This window comes from Chaetodon auriga, chromosome 21 (genome assembly GCF_051107435.1).
Source record: "Chaetodon auriga isolate fChaAug3 chromosome 21, fChaAug3.hap1, whole genome shotgun sequence".
In the NCBI taxonomy this organism is placed as follows: Eukaryota; Metazoa; Chordata; class Actinopteri; order Chaetodontiformes; family Chaetodontidae; genus Chaetodon; species Chaetodon auriga.
In genome coordinates this window covers 3,286,663-3,299,806 of record NC_135094.1, presented here as the reverse complement: position 1 = coordinate 3,299,806, position 13,144 = coordinate 3,286,663, and the positions used below count along the sequence as shown (strand labels likewise).

The 13,144-nt window shown below is 41.9% G+C and overlaps 1 protein-coding gene across 1 annotated transcript in view; it reads right to left on the bottom strand.

Annotated features, from left to right (window-relative positions):
• Window positions 1-2,415: 2,415 nt before the first annotated feature.
• The window catches only part of LOC143339907 (cadherin-10-like), a 29,128-nt gene continuing 18,399 nt past the window's right edge, over window positions 2,416-13,144 (bottom strand). The window contains exons 5-12 of the mRNA XM_076761459.1: window positions 11,475-11,642; window positions 11,166-11,347; window positions 10,089-10,342; window positions 8,937-9,073; window positions 8,705-8,826; window positions 8,087-8,195; window positions 6,867-7,118; window positions 2,416-3,691 (exon numbers count right to left, since the gene is read on the bottom strand). Of these exons, the coding sequence (XP_076617574.1) occupies window positions 3,201-3,691; window positions 6,867-7,118; window positions 8,087-8,195; window positions 8,705-8,826; window positions 8,937-9,073; window positions 10,089-10,342; window positions 11,166-11,347; window positions 11,475-11,642 (1,715 nt within the window). The 3' untranslated portion in view covers window positions 2,416-3,200. The remainder of the gene's footprint in view (window positions 3,692-6,866; window positions 7,119-8,086; window positions 8,196-8,704; window positions 8,827-8,936; window positions 9,074-10,088; window positions 10,343-11,165; window positions 11,348-11,474; window positions 11,643-13,144) is intronic.

Genomic DNA, 13,144 nt, shown 5'->3' with positions numbered 1-13,144 from the left:
CATGTGCTTCAAACTACGATGCTCTCTGGACCCGTCGTTTTGCACATGCAATACACTGTGGTCAAGTTAGTCATGATAAATATGCAACGTCCTGTTGGACTTTAAAATATGGCTCGCTGATAACACAGTTTGCTTTGGTTCATCCAACAAAAACTACTTGGTTAGGGTTAGGAAAAGCGCTCTGTTGTAGTTCTGGTGGCCTCATTATCACTTCACTGCTGTGGTTTTATTCTTTTTCTTACATTCTTGTTTTTAATGTGATATTCTTGTGTGTATTAGTGTTTTGTATGTGTTGAATAAGCTACAGGATGCCTGAACTTGTCCCAAGATCAAGAAAGCTGGCAAGATATCTATCCAGTGACATGTTGACATGTTGTTGTATGGTCTGAGGACTCTGTAAGCTGTGGCTGGTGGCAGGAAGCAGGAGAGTGACGTAGAAAATCTGTTATGTGCTGCAGTGTGGACGGGACTTGAATTGAAGAGACTCGAGAGGTTTCATAGAATTAGGTCCAGCTTTTCCCTCCAGCTTCACTTCTAGAATAATCATAACCACAGGAATAAGCACAGCCACCTCTCCCTCGTGTTGCAGCTCGTCTGGCAACACATTTAACATAATACAATAAGTTTCTATACCTGTACAATCCAATGAAATTCAGCCCTGCAAAAAAGAAAATTCTTTGTTGAATTATATAATGTGTAAACACTGTCAGAGAGATATTGATGAAACTTTTTTTGAGTCCTTGGTGAATGTTGGACTGAATTATTGTCAGAGGGGATTATAATAAGCCTGGGCAAAGCAATTGAAACATCTGTCCATGTACTGCAGTCCAGCGCAACAAAGGCCGCAAAATTTCCAACTGTGTTTGGTCAAATGCTGTCTGTGATGGCTGAACGTGGGCTTTATTGCTTGGCTGTTACATTAGCTTACATTACCACCTCTTAATTCTATGAACTGTTATTTATACAGGTCTGACTCAACTTCTCAAAGCGAGCGTGAATGTCTATTTTAACAGTGATTAATTACTTGTACAGGAGTAAATGTGTCACGAGGTTTTGCAAAGCACAAAACAGAAGCTGCCTTGTTGTTAGCAGTGTTTTAAATGGATTGAGCCTCTATAGTAGTTCCTCTTTATTCAGCCATACTGTACAACCGCTGTTTGTGCTCTCGTAAAGCGAGCTCAGAAGTCCTCCTTTGTGCTGTTCTGTTTTCACTGATAGCTATCATAACGCATCATTATGCCAAATACGTACTGAGTGGACACGAGGACACTTAACAACAGGACAACTTTTCAGATAATCCCTCTGGGTATGGTACACATGTTTGAAGTACTTCAGGAAGCATACATCAAAAAGCAGGACAGCAGCTACATGTGAAGCTCTGCAACAGTGAGCTGGCAGCTGCTGAGATTTGAAACCAAGTGAAGCAACGTGAGAAGGGCATTGATTCGAGGTACTGTCGTCTCCACAGCTGTCCACTAATCAGCGAGTATACTGTTGAAAAACAGACCATTTGAAGATGAGTGTGTAATTAACCACATGGAGTTTGATACTTTAAGTTGGGAAAAATAATTTCCCTGTGCAAATTACACAAATCAGCACAGTGTCTCGAAAATGCTGTTGCTCTTCAGGTATTGTTTATCTAGACAGGTTTAACAAACACTAAATAAGCAAGTCTTCTTAAAGTCAGTGTTTAAAGAAGAAGACATAATCTCCTCTCAAAACCCAAAACCAAACAAAATCAAAGACCCAAGCAAATATAACCCCGATTCCAAACGTTGGGATGTTCGGTAGAACATAAATTAAACAGGATGTGATAACTTCCAAATCCTTTCTGACATCTCAAGTCAATTCAAGATGAGATGAAGAGGACAATGCAACATGTCCTGGGCCCTAAATGTCATCAGAAATACAGATTAGAATGATCTGACTCTGCATGTATAGTACAGCTACCCAGACGTACATATAGCACTGCAGTATCACATGAATCACTTCCTTCTTTCCACCTCTCTATGGGATATTCGTTTGTTAGGCACCTCTTGACTTTTTGCAGAATTCAGACAACTTGTCAAATTCAGGACCAACATATGGTTTGCCAGCATAACTGGGAGGGAAGTTTTGTTATTGCAGCGTTGAAAATAAAATACTCATCATATTATGTTAACATGACAAGTATTTTGTTTTCAATACTATAAGAGAACTCATTTTCTATGTCTTTTCCTTTTTGTTTTTCTGTGTCTCTACAGATGCTTTATCCCCCCCCTGCAAACTGTGTCAAATTTGGATATTTTCTGTCCTTTCTGTGTATCCTTAATAAACCTGCAATACTACAGAAATACCCTTTCAGTAACCACCAAAGCAGGCAATGGACTGGAAATATAGCTGCTGCTGCTTTTTTTTTTTTTTTTTTTTTAAACATCATTTTATTAAGAAAATAAGTATAAAAATATAAATATAAAACAAAATGACTCAGCATTCAAACAGCGTGAATCCAGTGTATGACAGTTTTCCTACAACATACACTTTCCATTACATATTACACCTATATGATGAAATGAATTCACAGTTTGACAAATAAACTGCACCAACCACTCACATGAACATTGCTTGTCAAACAAAGATAGCAAATAGTATATAGGATGTCCATCATTAAAAACACTTTGTACATTTACAGTATTTAATGGAGGTGGCTGGAAAAACCACTTGACTCCTTCCTTACCCCACCCAAACCCGGTCGAGTGCCATTAAACATTGATAGTATACAATACTACTATCTCTCAGGTCAATTACAAAACACATTGTCCACACCATTGTTCACAAAAAATCCTAAAATTCAAAGGCATCTTTACTGATTATGACCAAAAACAGAATTATACTGTATCTCCATTAATGAGAAAATTCAACTCAGTTCAAGTCTTAACTTCCACTTCAGCACCTGCAAAAGGATTGCAGGATTTCTTGTCTGAACGCGTTTGTGCATGTGTGCACTCATGTGTATGAGAATCAAATAGACTACTAGTTAACCAGCAAGCTAGCTAGCAAACTAGACAGATAAACAGATAGATAGCTTGATAGATAGGTAGACAGACAGTCAACTAGCTGACTAGCTAACTAACTAGACAAATCGCTGTCTGGCTAGCTAGCTAGATAAACAGACAGAAAAAAATGGGCTTGGAAAAAAAGAGAGACTTTCATGGCTCTGTCTAGGTCTCTCTGTCAGGGCTCTTCCCTATGTACATCTCTGCCAGCTTTTTGAACTGTGGTCCCCAGTTGCTGAGGTAATCGTAATCATGGTCCCCCTCAGTGGCAGCGGACTCCAGCGAACTGAGGGATTCTGCCAGCGACCCACTGCCCTCATAAGCATACGTGGCCAGGGAGTCATAGGGGGGCGCTGTGGGATCTGAATCGTTCTCTTGAAGCCTCCCGTTAATGAAGTCTCTGACATCCGTGTTATCCTTTATAGGTGATGTCCTCCGAAAGGGAAACAGCATTTCGGGTATGATGTCCCTGCGTAGCTTGTTAGCATCCATCACCTCTGGGTTGCGCAGTGTGCCAATATCAAAGGCCTGAGTGTCCTCCTCTCCGCCCCCTTCATCGTTGTAGCTGACAACGTTGTCTCTGACATCCTCTTTGGAGATGATCAGAGGCTCCTTCTTCCTCTGTCTCCTCAGGGCAGCAAACAGCACCACGATCACTACACAAAAACAGTGGGAAACACAGAGAGAGAAAGCTCAGCATAAGATGTGTGCCTCCTAACATGTGTCATGCATTAAAGAGCGCAGGGGAGCGAAAGCGCAGAGGGGAGACACATTTGCTACCAGTGATAAATCCCCAACACTGCCTCCGGCATTCACCTCCTATTATTAAAGATTCAGTGAAAAAGCTTTTTCTTTCTTTTTCCCTTGAACGGCACATTCACTGTATAAAATGCGCAGCAGTTGGAGAATCCTTTTTTTTTTTTTTTTTAGTCTCCAGCACACAGCCTCATATCTCATCTTCTTTCTTTTTCAGCAGTATAAGACAATGAGAGATTGCAGAGTGAGCATGTTTCCAGAGAGTGGCACTGTGCGGTAGCAAGTTTTAAATAAACCCATAATTCTCTCGGAAGAAGAGGAAGCAATCTCTCATTTAGGACTAGCACAAATCCTGCTTCACCTGTGCTGCCGTCCTCCTCCTTCCTTTCCCTTTTTTGTCCTATCAGCAGGCACTGTAGTTGTCTACTTGCCTCCCACCTGGGTGTTAATTACAATGCCTTCAACATGGGTTGGATGGGGGTGGAGGTGGCTGTTTATAAAGGTTCTTTAGGAACATTTGTGACTGACCAGTGCCATGTTTTTAGACAGCGCAGAGGGCTGCAATGAGCAAGACCAGATAGGGCGAGCCGTTCCAGCTCAGCGCCTGCCTGTCGGAGTCAAGCAGAGGTGAATGAGACAGTCTGTCAAGGGGGTTCAAGCGCGAAAAGCGTCAGATAATGAGCAGATGTCATGATATTTTGCTCAAGAGGAGAGCATGGAGTTTAACCTTCAGTGCACTCTATGTGAGAGAAGATCTGCCCACCACCAGACCCACAATTTGAAATTTGGAGTTAAAACAAGCAGATGGAAGGAAAGCTGGTCAATACTAATTTGCTTGTGTCGCTAGTTCAGTCAGGGTGCGGATCAAATAGCACACCAAACTTGAAAACAAGGGATCATGACAGGGGGGGGGGTCCAAATTCAACACATGGAAAGGGTAGGAAGCTCATGCAGGCATTCATGAGCACGCTTTTATTGAATATTTTTTTAATCGCGTTGCCCTCATTCTACGTTCAAAATGTCTGAGTCCTCACTATGATTGGCCAAGCAAGGTGAGGTTCAATGACAGTTAAAAGCCATTACTTACATACAGCAGGTGCCCTCGGCCATAAGCACTACACATCTCTGCTTTTTGCTGCATAAAACGATAGGCGCCGTTGCCGTCGTGCCCTGTGTGCTTTTACATACTGCATTAGACCACGAGGAGGGCTGAAGTGGTGCTCTGGGATGTGAGCAATGTAACACGCGACCTATTCTATGCAGACTGTGTTTTTTAAGTGGGTTTGTTTGCTAATGAATGGAGCTTAGAACCACAGTCGGGGCTATTTTCTGAGCGAGAACTGCCACATTTGACTCAATATGCAAAGTAACCCGTCTTTGGTCGGGCTTGCTTTAATGACTAATTATCGCTTACATGTTAAAAGAAATTTTGCAGCAGGTCATATCATTGTTGACAGATTTCTGCAGTGTCCTTGATACTGCTGGGTTGACAGCAGTAGAGCAGACAGCATCCGTGCTTTGTTGAAATGCCTTAAGTGGCTCATTGTTGTGTTTTCTTGACGAGTAGCCGCTTGTGATCATCAGAATAATGTCCTCTCTCTGAAGCCATTGTAATTTCTGTAACATGATGTGTTTATAGTTCCTGGGGAAGACATCAAGGTGGGTGGTTAGTCATCCAAAGTGTATAAAGTTCAAGCGTCTGTCCTCTTTTTCCATGACAGTGATCCTTTACTAAACTTTACCAGTAGGTTGAGTCCTCATATGAGTCTACTCTTGTGCTATTTAGCTATGAAGCATCAGATATCAAGAGCTAGCATTCATGTGCTTCAGCTTCAGTTTATTAGCTTTTTTTTATCAAGCATGTGCTGCACAGCCATTCAATGAAAAGTACACTGAATCATTTCTGTGCATTATTTCTAATGCAGCCATTGTTAATGTGTCACAGCCATGGTTTAATGTATTGAGATGCTTCGGTTTGGGACTCCAGGCTCTAAAGTCATGTCCTGTTTGTAGTGATAGACCTTATTATAAGTGAAATATTCACTAATTTTTTTTTTTTTTTTTCCCTCATGTGGGAACTCAGCAGTACACACTTGAGTGAAGAAACTCACTCTGGGCCTTGTTATTGGCTTTAACACCCTGAATTGGCTGCAGCATGGAGCATGTGAAAGGAAGACCTGCCTGGAGAGCTAATTTAGCATATTTTTTGTGTGTCATGTGTCCACACTATAAACTACGAAAACTTATTCCTGTTATATTGTACTTGAGCTACCCAATCATACAAGAACAGGCTGCTTTTTTTACATGGAGTTTCAGCCTCAGTCTTCAGCTGTCAAGTGGATGTCTAAGACTTTGAGATGCCATTTTCAACCAATTAGCTGCTTCAGCCAGCTAAATACAGCAACAGAGAAGATTCTTCACTCATGCTCGGTACAACGTAGTGAAATTAAACCCATCCCTGAGCCGTGGGCAGCGACTGGGACAAACTCCAGCTCGAAGCCAGTGTCCGCACAACATGCATGCATCCACACAGAAAGACCCTGCACCAGTTTGGAATCAAACCCAGAAGCTTCTGGCTGTGAGGCGACAGCGCCAACCACTGAGCCATCTGTGGGTGAAGCGAGAAGCCTGCTTTTGTTAACTTCTGTGTGACACTGTAAAGCAATTGTTTCAAAAATAACTTCAAATTTCAAAATGTGCTGTTTTTGCTGTGAACTACACGTGTTTTGCTAGAATGGAAAGCTTAAGCATAGCAGCAGTAATGAAGGAGGGTTTGAGAATCTAACACGGCGTATTGAATAGATTTCAAAGCCATGCAAGGCCAATTGTAATTTTTGATGATGGGTGATATAAATGAAATGTACTTGAATAGGAGAAATTAGTCACTTGAAGCAGAAACTGCAACCACAGCTGAACAAAGAAACAAACGTCACAAGAAGCAAAATCTTTTGGTCAGCTACTCTTTGACTTTGGAAACCTCATGCATTTATTGCACTTAAAAAAACAACTTTACAGTGGATTACCTTGAACTTTTAATATCAAACAAATAAGATGCTCGCACACGAGGGCACTTACTGAGGAGAATAATGACACAGAGCAGGATGGCCACCAGAGCTCCAGTTGTGAGGCCATCAGAGAAGGGCAGGACCTCGGGGTTACACGACTGCATGTTTCCACGGCTGTCGCAAGCGCACACGCGCACGATCAGCGTGCTGGTGCTGCTCTGGATGGGGTAGTCATTGTCTGAGATCACTACAGGCAGGAAGTACATGCTCATCTCGCGCCGGCTGAAACCGCCCCTCCGCGTCAGGATATTGGCAGTGTTATCTGTGTGAAGATGCAAAACGAGGAGATGTTTTATTTAGCTAAATGATCTTTGAGGAAAGAATTGCAATCTCTGTTTCCTTTTTCTTTGTTTCCCTGGACAGACCGCAGGTAATAACTTTGTAGGGCCGTTTAGAATTACTGGCATCTTGGGTAAAGATGTCTAAATAGTAATTGAAACAAACACTTAAGCATATCATTAACAACCTGTGTTATTTGCTCGAACACTATAGTCTTCAAAAGTAAATTCAAGCACAGCTTAATTAGTAATCATATAGTAGTCCTCTTTCTAAAAGGACAAAAGCGTGGTGGTTACGCATGGCCACAGTTTCTTGCAAAACTAATTAAAGTCCAAAGTCTGGTTGTTAAAATTCCACTTAGAGTGGAATTTCTAGTTTCCAGTCTCTGCTGCAGTCTTTTCATCCTGTCTCCTGCAATACAGCCCAGTAGTTGAAGAGCTTTGGTGAATATTTGCTGAAGCACATGTACTAAATAGCAAGAAAACACACAGATTTGTCCAAATTGTTACTGCAAGCTTGCTGAGCTACCACCGCGTTTCTCTCTCCCTCAGAAGGGTGGTTTGAAAAAAACAATGTGAGCATTACCACTGTTTTCAACTACAGATATTCTCATTGTGTGACAGAGAAACCAAAGTCTGTCTGGAAGACAATGCAGGATAGATGTGGGATGACAGCCCGACGGCTGACTTTCACAATGCCTCTTCTGCAAATGGAAGTATGACAAACAACTCTTGACATTAAAAACTTTTCAAGAAGTCAATCAAAAGACTGCAATTACACAATGGACATTTGTTTTTTCCTGTCAAATGTTGTATATAATCAGCTCTAATTTACATAATCAAACTCAAATCAGCCAAGACTGAAATCTTAAGACTTACAGCTTTCAAGTTTTATGATGAAGTTCATATGGAGTTGTTGGAGATGTGGAGGTGTTAAAAAAGATGATCTTACCTTCCCTGTCCACGATAGTGAAGTTGGGGTTGGTGGCGCTGATGCTGAAGACAAACTTGTGTCCAACGAGGGGCTCATCTGTGTCAACAGCACTTATCGTCTGAATCAGCTGCGAAGAGCAGAGCAAAGTTTGAGAAAACACAGGAAAAGCCTCCGAGTGAGGAAGTCTAAACACATCTAATCTGAAGCACATGACTGAAAGCAAGCAGTTCCATCAACTATTTCTGGTTACATTCAAATCTTAAACATTTTTATGCTCATAGTTTCCTGCCTTGCAAATCAAGACTGCACCCTGGAGACTCACTGTTGTAAAAAAAGAAAGAAAAATAATAATAATAACATTCACTGAGCATAAACTGAGGCCAATCAGACGCATAGCAGACTAATCTGCAATTAGCGAGGAGTGTTGAGATAATTAACGGATTTGCTGTCTCTCGAAACCAAAACGATAAACACATGTGGCTGACTGTCCCTCAGCACAGATCTGTCAGTATGCACCGTGCACATGGAGGAAGCGGTGTGCAACTTCACTTTGCAGAGGTATTACTGCATCGTTGCAATGCGAATAACGCATCCTTCTTTCAGGATTTCATATATAACACCATGAACTTTAAGCACCTGTCCGGCTTTAACATTCTCGCAGACAAATGTGTCATAGGACATTGCAAACTCGGGGGCGTTGTCGTTGACATCTAACACCTTGATGAACACAGGCACTCGAGTTGTCTGACGTGGGTTATCTGAAAAAAGAGATTAAGAAATAACATAGATTAAAAATTAAAAGAAAAGACCATGACGGTATTCAGCAAAGTACAACATAAGAATTTTCTTAGAAAGTAGAGACACTTACTTATTTCAGTGGCCACCACAGAGATGTTGTGCCATTTGGACATTTCCCTGTCCAGAGCTTTCAGTGTCGTGATGGTGCCGTTCACAGAGTCGATGTTGAACAGCCTCTCTAGATCTGTATGCCGATCGATGGAGTATCTGAAAGAATGGCACACAAACAGGTCAGTGTTAATCCAAATAAAAGGAACACTCCTTTGACTGTGAACACCTGTAGGTCTCTGCAACATGTGCAAAGCTAATGCTGAAATATTTCTCTTTAAATCAAGTGCAGTAATGATCCTTTCTACTCGTACAGATCTGTCTTCATAACACAAACACACTGAAGTACATCTCTACTCGACAAATATGTTTTGCACAGTACATCACTCGTTTCCAAAAGGAAATATATTCCACGCTCTCCATTGTCAGAACATGATACATCTGTCCTCGTGCCTGCTCGTTTGTCATAGTCGACTCTCATATTCAGCTGAAATTTGAATATGCAACACAGTGCGGCATGTGGCATTCGCCGAGAGTGGCGTATCTGTGTGTCAGCGGTGAGCAGGCGCCATATGCGTGGAACGGTGGCACTGAGCCGCGTGAATCGATACAGCAAATTAGGCTCTTTCACTCTGACTTCGTGCGGCGCCACAGAGGGCTTACATAATTCTGGGAAATAAACAGTGTCTGTATTCACTTCACAGGGCCGCCTCCATCTTCCACAGGGAAATGACCAGGAGGGAACCATGAATAATATCCTTTTCAACCCCCCCCCCCCCTCCCGGACTGACACATGGCTGGGCTGATGGATTAGATTTTGCCAAGTGGGAACATTTCCATCCTCTCGCTAAAAAAAAAAAAAAAAAAAAAAAACTGATGAGAGGACAGTTTATGTTTCTACCATGTGTTGCTTGTTTTCTTATTGATTTTATAGTTGCACAATTAAAGCTGAACCAGTGAGTTTTGAAATTACTACAATAAAGCAACCAACTGGCTGAGGAAATCTGAACTTGACAGGCCACTGATTCATTTCGAAGTTTACTTAAATGTGAGTACTTCAGTCCCAAAGAGGACGGGTTTGTTGTGAGAGGGTTGGGATGGGATTTGGCATTTGGCTCTGACAGTCTGGCCCTGTCTAAGGTTGAAACACCTCTCGCTGTGTCTTGTGGCATACTTGACTGGCTTGTTGTCAGCGTCAGGGTCCCTGGCCGACACCACGCCGACGAAGCTGCCAGCAGCTGTGTCCTCGTGCACCTCGATGATGTAAGGGTTCCTGGTGAAAACGGGAGGCTCGTCCACATCCTCCACTGTTACCTTGACCGTGGCGTAGTCTTTGAATTGCAAACCGTGGATGAACCTTGCGTCTAAGTATGTGTTTTTCACCTCCACTCTGAACTCATAGTCCCTCTTACTTTCGTAATCCAGTGCCTGGAGATGAAAGAGCATCAGAAGTCAAGCTGTAGACTTTTCCATAAAAACAGTCCGCCCCCAGGATTTTGATAGGCAATTCATTGCATTTCATTTGTCTGCCTTTATCTTATTCATACTCTAAATTCTAGCTTACAAATCCAAGTGCGGAATACTGATCTGGGAGATCCTAGGGGAAAACTAAAAAGAGTTTCTAGCAAAAGACTGCTTTATATTATTCATTTCACAGGCTTAGGGTATCTGATTCTACACCAGTTCAAAAATAAATTCTGTCACATGTCTCTCTTATATGAATAAATGTTATCAGAGGGCTGTTTCTAAGCTGAAACCTTGCCATTCTGCCTTTCTATTGAAGTTAAACGTGCGTATTAAGTAGTGATGAAAAGGCAGCAGCTCACATTTATATTTGAATTAAAACATACATAAAACTTAATGAGTCAAGAGAAACTCCTACAGGTTAAAGGATTAAACTGTCTTTTAAGAGAAATAATGATGGCAGATTTGTGAAGTCTGGGCATTATCAGGGATGGCATTCAAAGAGGAGCATATTTACTGTTTTGCATTTTGTCTTATTGTTCATGCAGGTGTAAAAATAAGTTTAAAGAAACACTTTTCTTGAAGAGGGAAGTGGTTCATTTCAGCTGTATGAAAACATGTCACTCGTCTCGTGAAGTGTTTTGTCTGATTGTGCAGCCATTATCAATCAAGTAATGGTTACTCGACTGCTAACGGCGGCTGTGTTTGAAGCTGGTTGCAGACTACAGGCATGGCTCAGTAAAGCACATGAAAGAGGACTGTGAAGCTCGTACATAAAATAAGCTACCTTTTTTATTATGATGACTCCCTCCTGTGTGGTTTGGTCAGTGATAATGTTGAACATGTCATGACCACCAACGATGCTGTACTCCATCTCAGCATTGCGCCCAACATCTGGATCATCAGCCTTAATACGGCCAATGGCACCTCCGATCTCTGTCGACTCCACAGCAGTCACTCGAAAGGAATCTGCTCAGGACAGGGATTTACACAGATTCATTGTGTGTCATGAGCACACATTCGTCCTTCCCTCAGAGATTTGGGACTAAAGTTCACTCATGTTTGAGAAGTCTTTCACAGAGAAATGCCCTCTTACGGTTAGCAAAGCGTGGCGGACTGTCGTTCACGTCGGAGAGGGTGATGCTGACCGTCGTGGTTCCTGAGAGCCCGCCCATCTGTCCAGCCATGTCTTTAGCCTGGATCACGACCTGGTAGTTTTCCTTCACTTCTCTGTCCATGCCAGGCAGGGCTGTCTTGATGGTGCCTGAAAAACAACATTGTTTACACCACTTTTGCCAATTTAAAGGAAATTTTCATTCTGGGAAGTTATCTGATTTACTGAAAGAGAGATAAGATTAAGATCAGTTCCATCTCTGTGCTCAATTATGTTTCTGAAAAAAAAAAAAAAAAATGCATTTATGTACTGCTAATTTTGTTTTGCCAATTATGTTTTGAGGGGAAATGTAATTGCCACCTGGCTTATGTTCCCTGGCAATGGTTTGAGTGTCAGAGGTGCTGCATTATGGACTGCAGGCAAGTCATAGCAGGTGGTTGTGTGGGTGGGTGTACAAAGCGCAGGAGTTTGACATCCTGCATGTGATTTTGGTTATATGTCAGAAATATTGTATTTGCTTATCTTGTTAGCTCAGTCACGAGTTGCTAATACATCCAAGGGTGAGTTTGGTATTGATTCAAGGTCCCCAAATGTATGAAACTGGCAACTTCAAGATGAAGACCACATTTCTGAGGTTCTACATGTAAACAGAGCCAGCTGTTATTAGCTGTTGGACAGATTCACTGCCTCAGCTGTACGTTAAACCACATGGCCCTTTCACATTTTTTCATGTTAAGTAAACACATCCAATATGTAAATAAGACAGTTTGAAGATGTTGCAGTGGCGATCTGTTTGTCTCTGCTTCCAGCTAACAGTGTCACAAAGCTTTGTACTCTGTACTGAACGTCCAGAGATTAAACCGACGCTGATCATCACATCTACTTCTTGGGAAGGCAGCAAATAAGCACACCTCCTTAAATGTCAGATATTACTTCAGTCTATTTAAAGACATGTTACGCATAAAGAATCTGAATAATGGCTTAGAAAGCTTTTATGAGTCTAAGGCAAAGTAGATGGTTCATTGATAAATGGTTTCTTCTATAAGTACAAAGAAGACATTTGCGTGTTAATAAATAAGAGTGTTGCACCATGCAAACTACTTCTAACAAAGCTTAGTTGTCAGTAATTAAGATTTTAAGATTCATGACATTAAAAACATACAAGCGACTTCACAAACTAAATGGAAAAGGACACATTTGCCATCAGCAGGTAATATGGGACAGGCTACACCCACTCCATCTATCCATGCCCATTGTCATTATGCGAGCAGATAATTAGGATTTCACTTGTGCTACTGTCTCGATGCAGAATGTACTCTGAGGCACACTTTAAGGCACTACAAGGACGCATCAGTAACTTCGTCAAAATACCATCAGGATCCAGGCAACACCTTGTCAGACACAACTTTAGTGAAGTGGCTGGATTCCCAGATGTGGGAAGACTCTGTTGATGCTCTTCTTTGCGATCACAGTCTCCACATAGCAAACTGTGTGACAGCTTCATCCTGCACCAGTCCAGTCTCTGGTTTCATGTTGAAGAGGGAAGACTGTCAGAAATGCCACTGCGGGTTTGCCATACTGGCATCACTTGTTGAAAGAGCAACTATGAGTGCGACAGAGTAGTTGGTGGAAAATGTTTTAACATGATTTGC